Source organism: Zeus faber (assembly GCF_960531495.2).
Source record: "Zeus faber genome assembly, chromosome: 10".
Lineage (NCBI taxonomy): Eukaryota > Metazoa > Chordata > Actinopteri > Zeiformes > Zeidae > Zeus > Zeus faber.
Genome location: NC_137199.1, coordinates 22,899,443 through 22,922,696, shown reverse-complemented (window position 1 = coordinate 22,922,696; position 23,254 = coordinate 22,899,443). Strand labels below are relative to the sequence as shown.

Below are 23,254 nucleotides of genomic sequence, written 5' to 3'. Positions count from 1 at the left end.
TAACTGTGTGACTGACAAGGGAACGTCGACAAATCAAGGGTTCCACGGGTATAAATACTGACATAATGATACTAATTCAGTAACATATGTTCACATCCACAAAACCTCTCGATGTGGGGCCCACACACATTTTGTTGTAATAGGCTCTCTTTGTGTGAGGTATTTTGTTCATTTACTGCAGCTTTGGTTTGAACACACTGATGCTGTCCATTTGTATCACTCAATATTTCACTGTTGGAAGACTCTTTAGGTGCATGTGTGCATGCAAATGCTGTGTTTGTATGGGTTAGAGTCTGACGGTGCCTATAATTAAACATGCGTAATAATTGATGCAATACCTTGCAGTTGCATTATATGAATGGATAATATCTTCATCCATCACCGGTAGCTACTATGTAAATATTAGAGCTTCCTGTGTCATCTCTGATGTGCGTAGCAGCACTTACGCACTGGCTACTGATCTCCCAATAAAACCACTTTTTTCCCCCCACTATCAATCAATACCAGATAGGACCATAAATGAGGGCATGTATTTCTGGTGAATCTTCGGTTGGCAGAAATAATTAATGTTTGTGGCAATTAATTATTCATTAAAGCCCCCCTTGCTTAGTAGACACTGGCTTAGTAATTAAGAGTCTGAATCAGACACTGTGAACCATCTAATTATGAAGCGTGATAAGTTTGTTAACATATTAACCCGTATTGATTAAATATTGACGGCCGTCTATTTAAGAGGCTGGTTGTGTTCGGCTACACATGTACAGGACGGCGAGGGGGAGACACTGCAGGAATTCAGATTCAGAGGAAGATTATGTTCTACTTACGTGCTTCATTGTCTCTGCGGATAATTATTTTTTTATTAAAAAAACAAAAACAAAAAAAAAACATGTACCTGTTTGATACCAGAAAAAGAGATCCAACACAATCACAGAGGAGACACAGTAGACAATCTCCATGACAAAAAGCTGCAGATTATGTCCCACTGTTTAGAGCAGCGGTCAGGAACCTATGCGAGCCAATTATGGCTCTTTCGATGACGGTATATGGCTCGCAGACAATTTTGAGCTAAAATTTTTCATCACAATTAACAAGTAATAAATAATTATTCCGTGTCATTTTAAAGTCAAACAGGTAAGAGAAATTACAAATTTTAAAATAAAATAAAAAAATATAAATGTGGCGGACAAGGGGGCGTAGTCAAGCACCGGCTGCGGACCACAGAAAGACTCCGGGGCGCCTTTTACTCGGCGCCCTGCCCCTCCCGGGTCTCTGCTCAGGCGCCACTTGTGGGAATCTCTGCCACAGGTAAGGGTTTAGGGAGGGAGACGGAGTCTTTCTGGCCGTGGTGCGCCCACATGGCCAGAGTTTTATTGTTCATTTCAATATGCGGAACGCAGGCCACAATTATATATATCACTGAGGATTATTATAATAATCGTGGATAATAATGATCCTCTTGGGCGCAGGAGGAATGGCGTTCCACTGCTGGGCTGCTTACGAGCCTGTGCGCCGATCCCCTCTGTAAGACAGACAAACATTAAGAAAACTCCCTGCCTCGAGTCGGACCGATCAGCTAAACACAAGTGGACAGAAATGGAAAAAACTTCAATATCTATGTGACAAATAATCTCTTGAACTTGAACTTGAACTTGAACCTTAAGACCAGCTGATTCTTAAAACTCGGAAGGAACTTCCCGTCAAGTACCACACAATGCAGTGTGTGAGTATTGCCGTATTGACCATGTCTGGCTCTACATATGCATGTGAGCAGTCTTTCTGGAATCTCTTAAGAGCAACCTATGCTCACGTTGAACTGATGGAAGCCTCAACGCAGCATGAAGCTTGACCTCACTACGTATGAAGCAGACTACAAGGCCATCAGCAAAACCAGGCAGCACCACAAGTCGCATTAATGGTGAAAAGTATTTCATTTATTATTGGTTAGCTATAGTATAACAACAATATTATTAAGAGAAAAGAAAAAAGAGAAATTTATTATATATAGCGCTTTTTTAAGCACTCAGAGATGTGTTATACGTTAAAAATGTATGCCTTATTCAAAGAATGCACGCATTAAGTTGCATTCAATTTCATTAGATAATATATGGCTCACAAGGAAATACATTTAGAAATATTTGGCATTTATGGCTCGCCAGCCAAAAGGGTTCCCGACCCCTGGTTTAGAGCATCACGCAGACACAGAAAAGCCCCGTCAATGGGAGGCTCCTCCAGAGGCACCGTGACTCCCACCACGGCGAATGCCAGGAAAGAGATCGGAGGGGAGGAGACACAGAAGTGTTTCCTGAACTGTACATTTATAAATATGTACATGAGGGCAACCTCCAGAGGGAAATGCTTCCCTCCTCTCAAGACTCCTGACCGTCTCTGTCGTGGCAGATCGGTTGAGGTCATTAACGAAAAGCCATTTTGAGGTTCCTGTCGACCGTTTTTAATTTAATTTTTTTATGATTGTGCTTCTTTTGTACAGAAAGACCGTTAGTTTTTGGGGAGCTTTGGCTCAGCGGTTGTGTTAGCCTTGTTTTTTTTTATTTTGCCTTTCCCTCATCTCTGAGCGCTTTGTGTTATAATGTCAAGTCCAAGCGTTTACTGGACTCTCCTGTAACAAACAGCAGCGGGGAGTCACATCCAATTCCACACGCACCCATGCACACACACGCACGCACGCACGCACGCACGCAGGCACGCACGCACACACACACACACACACACGCACACACACACAGACGCACACACTCACAAAGGCAGCTACAACTTGATTGCCAAGTCACACTCTGCCATCGCTCTAGTAATTCATCGCTCCATCAAAGTCCATGTACAAAGGGCCTGCAGTGTGTGATCCACATGTGCATATACATACACGCACGCACGCACGCACTCGCACGCACACACACACAAACACACACACACACACACACACACACACACACACACACACACACACACACACACACACACACACACACACACACACACACAAACAGCTTTCTGTCCTCAAACAAGCTCTCTCTTCTCTCTACAAGCCACCACCACCCACTGTGTTGTGGTGCATGTCTATGTTGGTGTGTGTGTGTGTGTGTGTGTGTGTGTGTGTGTGTGTGTGTGTGTGTGTGTGTGTGTGTGTGTGTGTGAGAGTTAGAGATTCACCTGGCATAAAGATAATTTATTCCTCCACAGTGGCACGGCTCCACTCCCCCTGTCAGTGTGCCAGGGTCCCAGTGGAGGTTGACAGGACGACTGCCAGCCACGGCCGTCTCACCCAGTTAAAGGGACACGCGTGTCACATCCCCCATGATCACGCTGACGTTGTCAACCTGACGCACCTTTAACAAGGCGCCCATAACTAACTCTCAGCTCTCTCGCTGGGAGAGCCACCGAAGGGCCAGGCGCCAGGAGACGGTCTGCCTCATTATGCAAGGATAAATCTGTCAGTCACAAACAAAAAACGAACGCCGCACAACTTACACAAACAGGGCACCTTAGCTGCGCACGAGCACGACTCTGAGCCTTTGGCCTTGAGCCTGCATCTGTTATTGACTCAGGGCTTCATTACACACACAGTGAGTTTCGGTAATCTCTCTGAAGCTGCCCTACCAACTCTGACAGCAAACAAGCTGGCTGTCAGTCTGCTGGTGGTATCACCTGCGGATGTACGTGGATAGCCGGTATTTACTTACAGCCGGGTTGCACACCGGCCCTCGGAAAGCTTTTTGGCACCGTTCTTGGCTCTTTTGCGGTTACCTGAGGATATGTCCGGAATATCCTTATATTCCTCTTCTGAATGATAGCGTTTGGCGGCGTGTTCTCAAATTGTTGGGAACGGGCCGGGAGCAGAGCGAGGATAACCGGTTATCTCTGTGTCTTAAACCAAGCAACAAACGACTTGATTTTTAAAATATGTATTTTAATATTTGTTCGACAATAAGGCTCCAGTTATGTGACAACACAGCTCAACTTTTATTACCACTACTTAGAGAAGATCAGAAGACGCTAAACTTCCCATTGTAAATGCTCACTGATCTGAGCATCTCTCCTAAACTATTACGGCTCCCCTAATTACCATGGATGGTGCAGCGGGGGAAATAAGCTGTGTTAGAAATAGCATGACCTCATGGCGTCTCACTCTTTTGCATTATTATAGAGTGTGTGTGTGTGTGTGTGTGTGTGTGTGTGTGTGTGTGTATGTGTGTGTGTGTGATGCTGCTGTTGGCTCGCTGTGTGATTAATTCATGTGTGCATCATTAATGCAGGGATGTCCAAAGGCAAAGACAAAAGCAGTCAAATGCAACACACAAAAATGCTGCAGAGAAAAAAACCACATACACTCTGCCACACACATGCACGCACGCACGCACGCACGCACGCACACACGCACAGACAAACACAAACACAAAGACTCTCCCAATATTAAAGCCACACAATAACATGCACATACGCACAAACACAAACAAGTCTCGGAGCTGAAACACAGTGTGACAGTATCAGATGCCCTTGTTTTGCTGAGAAGCGCTCCATTTAAACCAACAGCAACAATGATAGTTGACCCTCCGAGAGAGAACGCTGCCACAGGGCCAGTTTAATATGCAGATGAGGTATGGGACTGCCGCCACAGGATTTAGACAACACTGAGTTCTCCCTCTGAATCTGTATCTGTATGTTTCATTCCATCCTGCTCTTCATCTCTCCCTGTCTCTCCCCCTCTATTCTCCGTTTTTCCTCTAAATTATTTCCATGCTTTTGCTCATAGAGAAACCAGATTTAAAAGATCATAGACACACACACACAGACATATCATAGACGGACACACACAGACATATATATATATATATATATATATATATATGTATATATATACTGTATATATGTGTGTGTGTGTATACGTATGTATATACATGCCTTTCAATTATTTTGAACCTACATAACTCATAAAATATACCAAACGGTATGGGAGCTAAAGGGTTAATGCGTGGACCGCAATCCTCCCAAGCGACGTTGCAGAGAAGCTGGCATGGAAGCTGCACGGCCTGATAAGATCTTACAGCTTCATCAGTGAGCGGCCGGCAAATGCAGCCCTTGGAAAGCATCGGAACCAGGCGTGTGACGCAGACAGCCATGTTTGCAGCGGTTCCAGGACAGATCCTTTGGGGACTCCACCAGTTGCATGGCACTGCTCCCGGAGCTGGAGTCAGGGACCGCTGTTTGCCGTATTTATGGCTGGAACAAAGCATTCTTGACAGTATCAAATGCTTGATTTGAATTGAAGGAATAAAAGGGGAAGCGCTCCTACTGTATGTACATTCCCAGGCGTCGCTGTGAATGTGATCATTGCCCACTGTGGGGAGATATTCATTCCGCTAAGCTGCTTATGTGCTGACCGGCAGCCAAGACAGATAGTGTTCAGCATGTGGCCTGGCCGTCCTGGTCTGTCTTTGGTGGCAGAGCAGTGTTGTGCCTTGTAAAGCATCTTTACCCCTGGCTGTGTCTGTTTAGCTCCCTGGCTGCTCAACATGCTAATAACCATGACCAGTTTAAACCCCACCGCTTTACCCAGCTCCGCCACCCCGCTATCTCCGCTCCGATAGCATGGTCACAGCTGTGGGGCTGAGCAAGATGGGAGAGAGTGGGAGAGAAGGGGAGAGGGGGAGAGAAAGAGAGGGCAGAGGGAGAAAAAAGAAGAAGGAGCAAAAAAGAAAGATATGTGGTGGCAGCGTGTCAGCTTCTGATAAGGGCATTAGTCTGCCCCCTGTGGGTCAGAGTAAGGCAGTGACGCTGCAAGCACTCACGCTCACGTGCGCCTACACGGACAATAGACACAGGGGTGTGTGCGTGTGTGCACATGTTCACACGCACACACTGTGCACGGACACAAACCTCTCTGTGGATGTCAGCTTTGCTGTCTGGGACTAGTCAACAAATAGCCGATAAGGTCCTTCCAAAGCAAACACCAACCACCAAACTTGCAATCACTGGTGTCAGTGCTGAACCCAGCCCCACTACAAACACATGCCCAGGCACGTACACACACACAAACACACACACACACACACACACACACACACACACACACACACACACACACACACACACAACTAACACATGCAAAAATAAACACTTATTTTCAAAAAAGGATCTGGTTCCTCTGTAAGGAGAAACCCCTTCATGTTGTGAAGGGAAGGGAGTCCAGATATGCAAGCCAAGGCTGCTGGGCCCTGTGGGACGGATGCCTCTTTCATGTGAGACATGGACCTCCTAAATGGAGCAAGGTCTTTTATTTACCAAGCTAATTGACTGTGGAAACACATGCAGAGCCAACTCCAAACAATGCTCCAGATCTTGTATTCACAAGTGAGCGCTTGAAGGACACTCCATAATCCCTGCAGCTTACACTATGGAGAGACTATGGACTCGACAAGAACGTGCTCAATAACGCAGCAACAATGTTGGCCGAATCACCGTTATGGATTACCATTCAAAAACTGTTTACCGCATTGTGAGAATTTATGTACACAGACGCGAGCCAGCTGCAGCTTCACCAAGACGGGAGCAACTATGATTCATCGATAGGACAGGAGGAGGGGACTGAAATTAAATCTAAAAAAGCAGCCAAAAGCGGAGAAAAGGAGTGAAGGCTCTAACTTGAAGAGATGAGCTCACCAGAGGACAGAGACAAGATCAATAGTGTAGAATCACAGAGCCATGGCTTCAAAAAAGACACTGACAGACTCTCCTCTGTGAAGTCTACTACTCATTACCATCGGTGCACAGGGGGTAGGGAGGGAGACAAGGGGAGGGGAACTGGCTGTCGCAGCTGGCCGATGGCGAACCGGGGCGCGGGGATCCTCGGAGTGTTTCAAGGAGCTGGTTAGTTGGATCATAATGGCCACAGAGGGGCCTGTGTCGGGCGGCGAGGCGGCGAGGCGGGGGAGTATCAAATACCTGACCCGAGTCTCGGGACAGAATCTTCAATTAGCGCGCGAAAGCTCAAGCGAAGGCAGGTGCCGAGGAAGGAGGGGCCAACTGAGGGACCGTCAGATCATTTGTCAAAACGTAACGGGAACGTACGGGATCCCTCAAATGCGGATGTTGTGGCAGACACAAAATTCAAGACCCAATTCAATTCCCTTATCAAATTTGGAACTAGTTATTTACCAAGACCGTATTTACTGCCACTGACGTTTGAAGAATGGAAACACTCCAACGGTACATTTTTCCACTGTACGGTGTATCGATTCCTCCTGGCTCACTGCCTCCAACTCCACATCGTGCACGCTCTGAGTATGACTGACAGCAGGGCCACGGAGGTCTGTGGGTGTAGATTGAGTGACAGTCTGGGGGATAAATCTCCAGAGCGGGCTGGGGACCAAGAGGTGGCCAGGTGCGTGGGTGTGATTGGAGAGGGAATTTGACAGAGTGCATATTTTTCTTCCCTTTCCCTCCGCGGTGGCAAAGTCTTTCCCTGCCTATGCAATCTGCTCACTCCCAGTCAAGACGCCACATATTATTGTATACAAATATGCATTTGTATATTTTTGTTATTTTCTTCCTGCCGGTGCAGATATAGCGGTGTGAGAGTGGCGGCGGTGCACATTGCACCCCGTACCTCGGGGGTTGTTCAGGGCAGCTTCGGTCGCCTTGCCGCCCTCGCCGCAGTGGCTCTGGTCGAAGGGCAGACACTGCTCGCCGGTACCAGCCACCACCTCTAGGTTGCGGGCCGGGTCCTTGGGCTGACCCAGGTTCCTGACCCGGTACACTCTGCGGCTGCTCGTGTCCGACACGTACAGGATCTCCCCCATCGGATCCATGGCCAGGTAATACTTATGGGCTGGACTGGTGCTGGAGGAATACATAGGGAATACATAAGAGAGTGAAGATTAGACAAAACACATGCTGCCACCAAATGGTAAACTATCACACTATTTAGTACAAGAAGTTAGTATGTGAGCATTTTCAGTCTGTGTCTGAAACCACAACATGCATCAAATACTGTAGTACCTGGAGACATACTGGTTGTGTTTGTGTGCAATATGGTATTTGTTGTACCATAAATGTGAAATTCTACTGAAAATAAATATTTTCTGGGCATAACCTGTATAGGCGAGAGGGAATATAATATAGTGAGTCCCTGTTATTGTAATACATTCATTCAAATATCGATGTTAAATCCTAGTAATCAATCTATTATGGTGCCCTTAGCTTTATACAGCTTACTGAACGTATGCTGTAGCCTGGGGTTGGAAGCTGTATCCCTGTGCCCTGTGCGTGCATAGTGATGCCCAGATGGAGTCTTTAATTAGAGCAAGAGTCATCATGAGAATAGAACTTTTAACAAGCCAATACGCTCGTGCCAATTTGGTACATAACGACATTTAACATTTTTCGGGGAAAGAAAGGCAAAGGAAAATTAAAAGAGCACCATGAAATTCAGTCTGGTCATAGCTTTCTACATATTAAATTTGAAGCGACCAAATCCAAACGTATTTCATTTTGCTATTAACAATTCAAAACAACCAAGCAAAAAAAAAGGAAAATCCCCTAAATTGCTGAGCTAAGTAATTCTAATATTTAGAATTCTAATTGTACAATTCTTTTTCATGTTTGCATAATATTCATGAGAAACGTTCAATCATGTCTTTTCTTGCAAGCATCTAAATTGCTTCCATTAATATTTGTTAAACCTTTTAAAAAAGGAAAGAAACAAACAAACACCACTCCATGACATATGCTGGGCTCCTGTCAGTCAGACCAGTGCATTAAGCGCATAACTGTTTACAGAATTCTGCACTGAAGTGCACATACATAATTTAAACCTGATCCTTGGAGAGTTATTTACCGAGTTCGAATTTATGCTTGCGCTCTTTGCCACCACCAGATCACATTTTTGAGGCTCTCGTACTCTATACCACGTGGTTCTGCGTGGCTGCCCGGCGTTCCAACCTATCATCTGAATGCGACCTCGCTGACGCTCATTATTCCAACGCAGGCCTTTCGGCGGGATCTTGTTCACACCTCCTATTCCCGTAAAACAGTAAAATAGGCGGCTCTGAAAACAATGAAGCATTTTTCTTGGCGTTAAAAATGTAACTTTCTCGGTGTGGGGAAAATTATTTGATGGATGGTGGTAGGGCACACACAGGGATCTTATGTTGAGCGTGTTGAGGTCTGATAACAAGGACAGTACTGGGGAATTACATGGCGCTCCAACCCTTTCTTTGGCACACCCAGAGTATATCATTTAATACAATCATTGGGAGATTCTATTTGGAACATGACATGATGACTACCAGTAAAAGAGGGTGTGACTAGGTGATGTCCAGGCGTGGACATTTCAGGTGCAGAAAGTAAAAGAAAAATAAAGAAAAAGTTTTCCCACTGAGTCAGATGATGTGAGCCGCTGGTGAAATCTGATGCGAGCACAACCCTCTGGGAATCACCGATTTCCAAGCGACCAAAGTTGACTCGCTTTTCCGACCCAGGTAAAGTCCACCTCTGGTGTAGTGTTTCTGCTGTATAGTCTTGACTCTCACTCCGTGGCCTGGTTAGGTGTCTGTTCACAGTGTCCGCTCAGCGCGTCCAAAGCCGCCACGCGGTCGTGCTGAGACGGCGAGAGATGTTGGAGGACGGACGCAGCCGTTTCAGGGAAAGCAAATGAACGGCAATAAAACAACGACCGGGACTGGATTCTCAGGGAGCGATTGGAACCGGTGGAGACGGCGATCAAGCTATTCCTGAATGTCTCTCTCTGTTTCCACTGTCTGTGCCCCACCCCCCCTTCCCCTGTTTGCTTTTCCTCCTGCTGAAACTCTTGAAATGAGAGAATAGACAATGATTTTTACAGTGAGCACACCCCATAATGCCTCCCCTCCGAGAGCGCCTTGTTTTGAAGCCCTCTTGGCTGATAGGCACTTTGCTGGGAAGAAAGTGAAGCAAAAAGCTTTGAAAGCTGAATAGGGATGAATAATTAATGCATTTGACTTGGGGATAACAATGGTATGGAATAAAGAGGAAACACTAACATGCTGCTAACTATAAAAGAAAAAAAAAGAAAAAACAGCTGGAGCAGCAGGGAGGAAATGGAAGGAAGAGGGGCGTGAAGAGTGACAAGGTGGCTTCCAAAAAAAGCGACTCCGAGTTGGGTAGCACATCACATGTAAATGATCACTTTTACACGCACAATAAGCACACGCGCACACACTTAAACATTCACCCGCAGACATCCTGTCGGGTTATCTATGTTGCCTGGTGTGAACCTCTGGCGTGCTGGAGATATGGCATCTTGACAAATCCTCTCTCTTTTCAAATCGGATAAGCCCCTCGCTCTTTCTACCCTCCAACCCCTAACCCCCTCCCCCCCACCACACACACACACACACACACACACACACACACACACACACACACACACACACACACACACACACACACACACAATCACAAACAGACACACATACAAGTGGACAATATAGGACACACATAAAGCAAACATGCATGCACTTCAAACACAAAGATCAATATACCGTGATAATCATACAGACACACACACACACACACACACACACACACACACACACACACACACACACACACACACACACACACACACACACACACACACACACACACTCACACAATGAAGCCCATGGCAACACAATGCCCGCGGATTCAACATCTGTTTAATCTTCTGTCTAACATGCAGTAGTGACCTCTTGCTGCTCGTGAGGCTCAGTGCCAGAGACCACACCACGGCCACGGGGGGCCAAAGCCTTTCATGTTCGGCCGAAACCACCCCGGCTCCCGAAACAGACCTGCGTAATCCCCCCCCCCCGCCAAAAAATACAATCCGCCGTGTTCTGTGTGGCATCAAGTGAAATTAAAACCACGGTTCCGACGCATCTGGCCACGACGCGCCGGTGCGAGCAACTATTTTGGAATGTGAGCATGTGAGTTACGTTGGTTGGACACGTCGCCGTCTCATTTTACTTTTTTGACATCTGTGCGCGTGCGTGTGGGTGTGTGTGTGTCGGGGTGTGTTTGTGTATGCAAACACTTAGGGTGTGGATCACCAATTCTCACCTGTGCCTGGTATCCCGGTTCCTGATAAAAAAGCCATCCAGGAGCAATTAAAAAGGAGGGAAAAAAAAAAGAAGCTATTAGTGCATGAACACAAGCAGCTCCACACTTCATGGACTGCAGTAAGTCAGCTCTCCTCACATAAAGTGAGATTACGGTTGATTTAGGCAGCTGTGTTGGTCCGCATTAAATATTTATGTAAACAGGAAGCTTTTTGGCATTTCCTCCCGGAGGATAGAGAAGTATCAAATACAGACACCACGAAAACCTCTGTCTGAACCAGAAATATTAGTTGGAGATGGAATAATAACGGGGAGAGAGTTAAGTTACACAAGGCGAACACTTTACGGGACAAATGACTGTGGAATCCCATCGAGATGGTACGCTTGAGAAGCTGCAGAAATGAGAAGAGCGCCTGCAGCACAGCGGGGGAAACCATAGTCGTAGCCGGCCCGAAAAGCCTTTGTTTCGAGGCAAACACACCGGCTTCTCTCAAGTGCTAAAGAGGTAGATTACAGTCTCAGATGTCTGAATCCCGCAGACTGTTTTTTTCATAAGGCGTATGCGTCTAATGTATGCCGCCGGTGCAGTTCTAGTGCCGCGCGAACACCAGTCAATTTCTTTTCAAATCAAAATCCCAGCACGTTAAACTAACCTCAGAATCCGGCGGATCCCCACTGAAACCGACGTGCGCCCACTGACCCACTCAATTCAAAACCCCCTCTCCGAGGAGCTTTCGGCCCTTACTTGAGCTCCAGCACGGTCCTCGTGTATCCGTCGGGGTGGACCCTGCGGATGAAGTTGAAATCTCCCACGTAGAGCGAGCCGTCAAAGCCGCAGGCCAGCGCCACGGGCGCAAACAGCATCATGTCCCGCGCCGCGCCACTGCAGCCCGGGCCGCAGGGGACACTCCGGTAGAAACCGTTCCCCATCACGCTGGTGATGATGGGGGGCTGCTGGGAGAGGAAGACGTTTTCCCCGTTTCCCTTGTGAAGGATACCTGCAGCGGAAGAAAAAAAAAGATTTAAATATGCGGCGTCTGGCGTGTGTACGGGTGTAATGCTACATTTAAATACTGTTGACGATCCCTGCTGGTCACGGATAAATGTTGTCCAGTTCCAAACAAGGTGCAGTGAATCTTAAGTAACTGCGATAATGACCTTGTTAATGACTGTGATGCAGTGCACTCTAGGCAGTGCTACAGGCTGCCAAATGGACCACCAGAAGCCTCTGCGATGGGCCTTCACGTGCCTTGTCTTGTTTTGAATTCGCAATGTAAATAATCAAATAGACAAATTCATATTTTTCTGTTTGTTTCCTCCAAATGCTTGAAGTTTTATCCTGTCCTGTCTGTGGTGTATTTATGGCTGCCCTTTTCCACACATGGCATCATGTAAAATTCCAGGAATTCCTTAATTAAGGTGCTCTTTGATGATGTGAATGTTCGTTCATGAGTTGCCTTTAAATTCTGGGGTTAAGAAGATAAACTTTATTGTCCCCTGAGAGAAATACGATCAAACACTTTATTAATCCCTGGGGGGAAATTCATCTTGGACTCAAGTGTTGCTGCGTGACAAACAGCGTCATTCGTCATCATAAACACAAAGCACATATAACATATTAATGCTGCAGATAAATACACACATTGAAACGCATATAAAACAACAGAGTGCGCAGCTGCCCAGACCCTGCGTCTGTAACTCACCGCTGGGGATGTTGAGAGCGTGATGCTTGTCCAGCGACCAGCCTCCCAGGTTGGAGGGCACCAGTTCAAAACCCTGCATCACCGCCGTCCTCCTCTCCCACTGGATGACACCAGGGCACGACTCGTATTCATAGCCCACTGACACTGAAGTAAAAAACACATACGCACACAGAGTATGACCTAGGCGACACCAGGTGTATTCATACACATATTATAACTCATACAATTTTTGAACCGTGATAGAAAGGCAAAGCCGGCACACCCTCTTCACCATCTCCTTCCATACTGCATTATTTGAAATAGTGCCAAAAATGAGGCCGTATAATTTTGTGTGTGTGTTTGTGTGCCGAGAGAGAGAGAGCGAGGGAGAGAGAGAGGGCGAGAGAGAGATCAGTGAGATGTGGAGGCGTAATCAGGAGGAGCCCGTCTTTATGAAGGAGCCCTAGAATTAGCTGCTTGGCCTCTTGGCGGTAATGATACACTGCGTTCGGTTTTCCACTGCGAGTAACAAGCATCAGCAGCCTTTTGGTTAACGGGCTTAAACATGTTCTGACACCAATTTACCACTTCAGAATTTGAATACGTTTAAAGACGGCAGGTGACAAAAGCACGCAAGCAGGGAATAACATGGTGACACATGGGAACAGACAAGCATGCATACGTTCCAACACAGTTTCAAACCAAGTTACGCGTGTGTGCATGTGTGTGCGCGCACGTGCGTGGGTGTGTATGCACAACACTCATATGTGTACACAGAAAACTGGCATAAACACAAATTGTGCCTAAGAAAAACAACTTTGCTTCTATTTTATTATAGTGGCACGGCTGTAAAATATTTCTGCTCAAAGTAACTTGCACTTAAGTGTTACTTCATAAAAGGTTGTTTCGTAATGCCGACTATAATAGAGGGCATAAAAAAAAACAACCCATATAAAATAAATAAATAAATAAAAACTTTTGATGTTTTTTATTTTTTGTGAGCAGTTGCCGCGCTGAAACTGCTTTGATTAAGGTAATTGCTTTTATTACTTCAACAGCAGCAACACTATGCGATGCCGCAAAAAGAAGCCTGATTCATGGTGAGGGTGATAATGTGAGGTAATGACTTGGGCTTGACAGGAAACACACCTGACACAGGTGCAGTGTCAAAAAAGCTGCAGGTACCAGTCACCGCAGGCTCATCTCACGCTATCTGAACAAGACCCACGTACCCGAGAACTGCGATAGAGAGGGAGTACGGGCTGGATTGCTAAAGGTAGCTGAGGGCAAGCAAGCAGGTAAACCCTCTGTCCGTCTCATGAATGCACAAAGACCCATTGACCCACTTTACGCTCCATCTTAGAATATAGAATCACTAGTCATCGGCAAGGGGAAGGAATGGGTCAGGAGTGGAGAAGGAGATGTGACGTACGGGTTGGATGAAGTCTTGATGGCCTCCCTAATGAGAAAGGAACCATCATTCACGTTCCATGTTTGCAAAGGTTTTACGCCGTACACAGCCCACGATATAAAGATGAACACTTAAAAGTCAAGGTTCCAAAAATGAAATGAATAAAAGTTAAGTTAATATGGCTTATGCAACAGGAACACACAAGCTACACCGGTTAAGAAGACACATTTTTTGACCTGATCAAATTTGTGACCCACCAGAGAAAAGCCGCCATCTTGCACATTTCTAAAATCGCCAGGAGCAGCCGAATAAATTGAAAAAACCTTTGTTGAAGGAAAATTAGATTTTTCCAGATTCGTGTTCCTTTGTGTTTTTCTTTATCTCTCTTTATCTTTCTTTATATTTTCAAAACCGAGTCTGGTTTATAAATAGTAGAAAAATGTTAAACCGCGGGGTTAAATATTCCCGTTAGATTACATGGGGAAACGCAGTTCACTTACCGAGACGCAGAACAGCGCTGAACAACCTCCGATCGATGGTTTCCTTTAAAGCGAGCGTCCAGGTGAAGATCATTCATCCATATTTCATGTGATGTGAAGTCACAATGTGAAACGGTTTTGATAGAATTCAACCTTTAAATTGTACTGCTTTTACACACAGCCTTTGCTGTGAAACTGCTAAGAAGAAGAACCCTTCGTGTCACGTACCTACGTCACTTTCGTAAACAGACGGTTAAAGCGCAGCACGGGGGTGTTTCGGTCTCACTTGTCTGTGACAACGTTCATCTCCGTATCGTCATGGATTACGCGAAGTGGGTGGCGGAAGCTCTGAATCATATTTCAGACCTTAATCTGACCAGCGATTGATCCAAGTCAGTGTGAGCAGCGCGTACTGGACTTAATTTCATGATTTCAGACTTCATGATTTCCGATTTTCTGAGACTTATAATATGGATAGAGTCTACATTTTGTTGTGTTGTCCGTACTTTCAACTCCAAAATAATTCCACATTTATAAAACATGTATATTCTTACTGTTAAATAAAAGCTTTTTTTAAAACAAAATTCGTTGTATGTTGTTGACGCTGTTCATGATTGACCCTTTCAGCATTATGTAAAGTAGCCATGAGGCTTTGCTTGTCCGCCAACCCCATTTGCATTGTGGGAGCTGGCTGAATGAACCTGGTGTGGGTAAAACTTTGGAGGTGGTTATCTCAGAGGCACGGTTTGCCACACCCTTGTCATTAACAAGTCATAGCTTTAAAAATATTTGCTTGATTTGCACAAGTGCACCTTGTTTGGGTGGGTGGGTCACCTATGGTGGAAACACCTTTTTCAAACTCCAACAAGTTGCCCATGAAGGAACCCATGGAGGCTGGGTTTTGCCTCCCCCTTGAGATAAAGGGCTCCTTTAGGACGTAAACATATATATTTATATATACTTTTATTCTTATTTATAAATGTAACCAGACGAGACGCAAAACTGTACATGTACACAACACTCACGCACGGCACAGTACATGAACGCACAGTCAGTACCTCGCGGATGAAAGCTTTATTCCCTTCTGCAGAAGCCTGAGGCAGAGTGTTCACCCCCGCCACAAAGCAGGGTTTCTGTTTCTCTCTCGCTCTCTCTCTCTCATATTTGTTTGCGTGTGTGTGTGTGTGTGTGTGTGTGTGTGTGTGGCCAGCTATAATGTCTTTCTGCCAACAAAGCACCGGGAACTACACAACGGAATGGATCAGGGTAGACCACGGGTGGAGAAGTGAGAACAAGGCAGGGCAAGGGAAGAGCGGGGAGAGAGAGAGGTACCGGGGTAGATCAGGGGATAGAAGGAGCGGAGTCACAAGCTGGGAGGAGAAGAGGAAGGGAAGAAAAGAGAAGAGCTGAGAAGAGGGGTAGACGGGCCAGGAAGAGGAGATGGAGGGAGGGAGGGAGGGAGGGAGGGAGGGAGGGGAGCGGGGGTTCACAACGAGAGGGGAAAGCGGGGGGGGGGTCATTTGAGGAGAGGAGGGGAACAGGAAGCAGCTGGAAAAGGACTGAAGATAAGGAGAAGGAAGGGCCTGGGAATAGCGAGATGAAACCTCGGCACAAGATCATTGACCTCCAGCTGGCGAAGATTATTATGAGAGAGAGAGAGAGAGAAGAAAATAAACTTTCCCTTCCGCCTCCGCTGATAGAATATTAATCATTATGTTGAAAGACAATTTCTGATCATTTCCTTCTGAGCAATTTGTTATCACAGTTATTATCTATTTGTATACTAGATCTATCTATCTATCTATCTGTCTATCTATCTATCTATCTGTCTGTCTATCTATCCATCAATCTATCCATCCATCATCAATCCATCCATCAATCCATCCATCCATCCATCCATCCGTCAATCCATCTATCATCCACCCCTCCAACTAACCACCCACTCATCCATCCAGCTATCTACCTACATACCTACCTACCTATCAATCAATCTATCCACCCATCCATCCAGCTGTCCATCCATCCATCCATCCATTCATCCATCCATATATCTCTTTATGCATCAATCCATCCATCCATCCACCTATCTACCTACAGACCTACCTCCCTACCTATCAATCCATCCATCTGTCGCCCATCTATCTACATTTCACCTACCAGTAGCGTAGGTGAGGCCCCAGACCTCCTGGCCATAAACGTCCGTCTTGTTCCAGATCATCCTGTGGACGAGGCCGGGCGCGGCCGGGTACCAACGCTGGTAGAGCCGGCCCTGGACGGAGGTCCTGACGTGCACCTTGGACAGGCCGCCGAGCGGGGAGATGGGGGAGAAGGGGGAGGATGGGGTGAGGAAGACACGCAGCAAGGACAGGTAGCCCGCCGCACGGGTGCTGAGATAGCTGAGCTTCACGAAGGAGCCTGGAATGGAGACCTCCTCCTGCACGGCCTGGTGAGAGGAAGGTGATACACCAGTGAAAAACGCAGGTCACAAGAGTCAAAGCCAAAAAAGGGGAAGATAAAAAATATGGGAGAGAACAGAGAAAAATGACGCACGACTATTATTTTATTGTGTGACGCTGTCATTTCTTTGACGGGTATGGAAAGGGTCTCAGGAATCAGAAGGTGCAGTAAACAGGTGTAATGTAAACATCGGCGCTAATTACATTATCGCTTATGATGCAAGAATAACAACTGTGAAAATATCATGCATTGTGACAAGAGGAGAGAGAAATGTAATTGACTGGGAATATATCAAAATATATACATATCAATTATACAGGTACTCCTCACTTAACGCCCGAGCTTCGTTCCTAGGACCAGGTCATTGAGTGAATTGGTCGATAAGCGAGGACCCTTGTTATTTGACGGTAAGGGGGCGTGGCCATTGAGAACGCTAGTGTAGTGAATACTGACAAACTGCGAACGGTGATGAGATGAGATGTATATAGTGTATATACAGTGTATATAGTGTATATAGTATATATAGTGTATATAGTGTATATAGTGTATATAGTATATATAGTGTATATAGTAAATATCGTGTATATAGTATATATAGTGTATATAAAGTGTCTATAGTGTATATAGTATATATAATATAGATTCAAGATTCAAGATTCAAGAGGTTTATTGGTCACATACATATACATACTTTCATACATATATGCAGTGAAATGTAATGCAACGGTGATAACGCACAATATGTCCTAGGAAAAATGTATTTCTAAAAGACCAACTAACTATATATAGTGTATATAGTATGTATAGTGTATATAGTGTATATAGTATATATAGTGTATATAGTTTATATAGTGTATATAAAGTGTGTATAGTGTATATAGTATATATAGTGTATATAGTATATATAGTGTATATAGATTAGATTAGATTAGATTAGATTAGATTAGATTAGATTAGATTCAACTAACTGTCATAGTATCTACTGTATAGTATGTAAAAAATATACAAACGGTGATGCGCAGTGAGATGCTTGCCACGGTATTGTACGCAGCATATAATACAGACTGGTCAGAGAGCTGGTTGTGAGTCTGAATGGTCATTAAACAGGAAGGTCTCTAAGTGAGGAGTACCTGTATATCAAAATACACCAAAACTTGTACAATATATATATCATTTATATTATCATATAAATTACAATTATATCACACTATATATATATAGCATATAATATCATACCATACTATATTATAGTATTTAAATTATAATTTATATTTTCTTGTCTTTTTTATCACAAAGAAAATGCATTGTACACATAAAGAAATGTTCATTGTCATTATCTCATGGTCCCAACTACAAAACAAAAGGCATCACACAGTAATCACACCAGAGTTCCACAGCTGCTGGTTCAACAGATAAACTGGGAAAAGTCAAAATATCTCAAATGCAATCAACACTAATGCAGTGTTGCTAATTGTTCTAATCTGTTCCTAACAAGCTGCTGCCATTGCAGCATTGTTTATCAACAATAATGTTAGGTTATTATGGACTGTAATCATATGTCTCTTTAGTAAATGAACACATCTTGTAATTTAATCAATATGCTATGACTACATTTAAAGACAGCACAGAAGACAGAGAATTCAAGATAATTAGTGCTGCTCTCCCCAGCCAGTGGGACTGAATCTTTCACCAGACGAAAAACACTGAGCTCGACGTGAACAATTTCACATTTCCTTGTTCCTCTGATTGTGTTTTTCTTTGCTCTCCAACTGTGATTGCGTGTTTACAACGTGTACTGCGGTGTTTCTGCATTTTTTGCATGCAGAGGAAATTACATATTTTGGTTTATATTTTAAACCTTACCTCCACTCCTGTGTACCCAGTACAGCTACAACTACATTTTGACCTTGATAAAGGAGCCTCAAGCTGATTTTAATTCTTAGATATGATTTAGTGTATATACTATACTATATACTATACTATACAGTATAGTTAGGGAGATAACTAGGTCTTGTAAATGGAATAATGGTGATGTTTAACTAGTAATCATTTTGCAGGGGACCCCCTGGAACCCCTTTGAAGGACCTCTGGGGGGTACCCGAACCCCACGTTGAGAACCACTGGCCAGTCGAATAACCCAAAAAAACACACAGAGCAGCGGCGGGTTGTACCTGCAGCTCGGGTATGACCGGCCCCCTCTCTGCACACGCCCCGGTGTATCTGGGCAGCGGTGACGGCAGCACCAGTGGGTACGGACTCAGCACGCTCCTGATGTCGCACTTGGGGGGCTGCGTGTCCTCCCTGGACATGACCACCTGATCCAGAACCAGGAAGTTGTTGTTTGGCGTCCAGATGGGGCGCGTTTGCATCAGGAAGGGCGGGCGCTGAAACATCAGGGTCATGGAAACAGCTCCGGAGGTCACCAGGTCAAAGCTGGGGGCCAGAGGGAAGGGGACGGAAGGTGAAGGTCTCGTCAAGGTCGGATCAGGCAAAAAAAAAGAGAGCCGAGCTTTTTGCAGATTATTATTTTTTTATCGCCGGTTGATGCCAAGCCTGCGGCCGCACAGGAGACCTTTCTGGACCTTTAAAACCCAAGCGGGGACGTTACAGCACACTAACGTTTTACAGTTGTTGTCTTGTTGTCGTAATATTTGAATATCCTTGACAACATTTATTCAAGCAGTTTTGTGATGGATAAAAATAATGCATTTCTGCTGAAGATGGATGGACGGACAGACAGACAGACAGACAGACAGACAGACAGACAGACAGACAGACAGACAGACAGACAGACAGACAGACAGACAGACAGACAGATAGATAGATAGATAGATAGATAGATAGATAGATAGATAGATAGATAGATAGATAGATAGATAGATAGATAGATAGATAGATAGATAGATAGATAGATAGACAGACAGACAGACAGACAGATAGATAGATAGATAGAAAAAACCTACATATTTTTGAGTATTCCATGTTGTATATAGTGTTTAATGGTAAATGTAATAGGAATATGGGATTTAATTTCACCAACTCTGTTGCACAATGTTCTTTGGTGGACGTTTCTAAGTGGGCTTCTAACTTGGCTTTTGCTACTTGCTGTTGTTGACTGTTGAACTGCTTTGTGAATTGCAGTCAGCCATTTTCACAACAACAATAGGAATTGCGACAGTAGTAACAGTAGTAGTAGCAGTAGTAATACGTGGTAATAGGACGTACCTTCCGTCCTGCCTGCTGACGGTGTAGCCGTACTCGGGGTGCTGCAGGAAGCTGATGTTGACCCCAACCAGAGGGGACCCATCCTGCAGCATCACGTTGCCCCTGATGACCGCCACGCGGCTGCAGAAACACCCCGGCGCAGGAGGGACACGGGGACAAGAAGCAGGGAGAGGAGGAACATCACGTGAGGCAGGGAGAAAGAGGGTAGGAGGCAATGAAGAACACAATGCACCGGTTGACACACAAGCCAAACGTCCTTGTAGGTGAGAAAAAAAGAAGAAAAAGCAAATCATCAAACTACCTTGTTATAATTCATTCGGCGGCGCAACGGGAAATCTGTTGCAGATTGCCAGGAAACAAGAGCCATAAATATAGATTCACCTACAGCAAAATATTTCAACTATTTCATCTTGTCGCATGAAAAAGAGAGAAAAAAATAAATAAAGAATCCTCCACATCGTGTTTGTATTGTTGTGACAGCAGCACCTGAGGCGGAAAAATGCCTCTGTAGAGCTTTAAATAGGCACGGAAATAAATCAACTATTTTAAAATATTCCTCTTGATATTTCAAGTGGCGTGAAAAAAGGTATGTTTCAACGCGGAGATGGTGCTGAAGAGGGAAAATGGAGACTGATGGATTCCGAGTGGAACACAGGTTTGCGTGCTGTACATACACACACGTATGCTCTCATACACACACACACACACTCACATAGACACAGACACACACACACACACACACACGCGTTGATGGATATTATCTGTTTCCACAGAAGGGGGGTAAATGAGGGATGGCAGGGTTTCTTCGGGTGGCTGCGTTGCCCCGTTTGTTACCCGTGCTCTGAAGGCCACCATCGATTTCCTCTCCACAACAATGGCCACACAATTAATTTATTTGTTTATTCTAAAGAGTGAGCCAGAGTGAGAGGAAGAGAGAGAAAAAAAAAAAAAAAAAAAAAGAGAATAAAAAAATGTTTTTTTTCCAGGGAGGCATCGTTTCTCGCTTTCGCAGTCCGAACTTTCTTGGTCACAATTTCCCGGCGAGCCATATTTCGCCGTGTGACGGCGGCGAGGAGGCATTGAAATATTTATGGCGAAACCTTTACGAGGGGTGTAACAGGACGACACATAAAGCATAAACACGTAACAAATGATCTGACACTGAAACAGGAGGTGGACAGTCTGCGAGAGGAGGATGGGGGGGGGGGGGGCTCTAATCTCTAGGGGGATATAGATCATTAAGGAGAGCGGCCCCCCCCCCACCCGAGAACCCATTCACACACACGGGAGAGACACGCACGCTCGTACTTGTGCACGTGACCGCGCATGCAGACACTTTCACGCTCTCTTTAGCGTGCAGGGTAAATAAATTACTGTTTGAGCAATTTTAAATGGGTTGTTAATTCGGATACATAAACTCCTCAATCTGCTAATCACGTCTCGCCGTGCAGGAGAGCGGGCGGCCACACGTGCACACACGGACACACACACACACATACACACACACACAAACACGCACGCACGCACGCACGCAAGCACACACACACACACACACACACACACACACACACACACACACACACACACACACACACACACACACACACACACACACACACACACACACACACACACACACACACACACACACACACACACCTGGTGTCGAAGGGCAGCTCCCCGGGCAGGCTGTGCGTGGCCGCCTTGCCCAGGAGGAAGCGCACGCGCTGGAAGAAGCTCTGGGTGTGCGAGGTGGTAGGGGCCGGGGGCAGGGCGGGGGCCGGGGGGTTCTGCTGGAGCAGCGCCAGGGGGTCGGTCGAGCCCTGGCACAGGGGGTCCGAGCCGCAGCTCAGCTGCTCGCAGCAGTCGGGGTCCACGCAGTCCACCAGGCCGTCTGCAACACACACATAATAAGTATTAAGGCATGTACGATATGGAAGTGGGAAGGTGCAAACTTTGAAGATCTTTGAGAATTTTTGGGAATTGCAGACCGATAATATAAAGATTATTGAAATTATTGAATTATTGAAAATTCACTGAGGAATGATCAAAATGTCAAAATCGATGACCCAAATTGGATATTGAGGTTAATATTTACCTATTTTTAATAAATGTATTTACTGTTTTATTTTATAAAACCTATAAAGCCTTTTATTAATGTAAAGCACTCTGAGTTGCATGCTGTGTATGAAAGCAGCTATAACAATAAAGCTTATTATTATTGTTATTATTATTGTTGTTGTTGTTGTTGTTGTTGTTGTGTTTGTTGTTGTTGTTATTATTATTATTATTATAATAAATGTGAGATTGGATAGGCACACACCCAACACCCCCCTTACACACGTACAGGACCATACGTGCATATGCAAAAAGTAAAATAAAAATAAAGTGTGTCAGTCAGCTAATTTAGTCAAGAAATTAAACCCAGCAATTAAACACAGTCAATATGGGATTAAATAAAACATTAAGGACTAGCATGTAACTGGCAGAGTCGACACCGGTAAATACAGCAAGTGCGATGAGCGATCGTTACAGTGCGCGTGGAGTGAGGAGGGGACGTACTGTACACACACACACACACACACACACACACACACACACACACACACACACACACACACACACACACACACACACACACACACACACACACACACACACACACACACACACACAGACTGAGCACAAACACATGCTGGCAGCACGTGCGCATGGAGCCCGATGAAGGCTTTTCTGTATTCCTCGCCAACAAGTGCCACTTCTGTGAGCCATTAAATACGCTCTAATAAAATGAACCTGTATCAAATATGATTCATAAAAGTCCCTAATCATCCATCGTATCCACGGCGGTTAATTAGCCACGTGTCGGTGTGATTATCTGGCATTGTTTGAATGTTGGCCATAAAAGAGCCG

At 45.2% G+C, this 23,254-nt stretch overlaps 1 protein-coding gene across 1 annotated transcript in view; it reads right to left on the bottom strand.

Annotated features, from left to right (window-relative positions):
• tenm1 (teneurin transmembrane protein 1) overlaps window positions 1-23,254 on the bottom strand; it is a gene marked incomplete at both ends in the record, with an annotated part of 170,038 nt that overhangs the window by 34,210 nt on the left and 112,574 nt on the right. Inside the window, 8 exons of the mRNA XM_080007834.1 lie at window positions 7,619-7,851; window positions 11,089-11,109; window positions 11,833-12,085; window positions 12,791-12,934; window positions 16,817-17,102; window positions 19,288-19,549; window positions 20,342-20,461; window positions 22,001-22,235. Of these exons, the coding sequence (XP_079863960.1) occupies window positions 7,619-7,851; window positions 11,089-11,109; window positions 11,833-12,085; window positions 12,791-12,934; window positions 16,817-17,102; window positions 19,288-19,549; window positions 20,342-20,461; window positions 22,001-22,235 (1,554 nt within the window). The remainder of the gene's footprint in view (window positions 1-7,618; window positions 7,852-11,088; window positions 11,110-11,832; window positions 12,086-12,790; window positions 12,935-16,816; window positions 17,103-19,287; window positions 19,550-20,341; window positions 20,462-22,000; window positions 22,236-23,254) is intronic.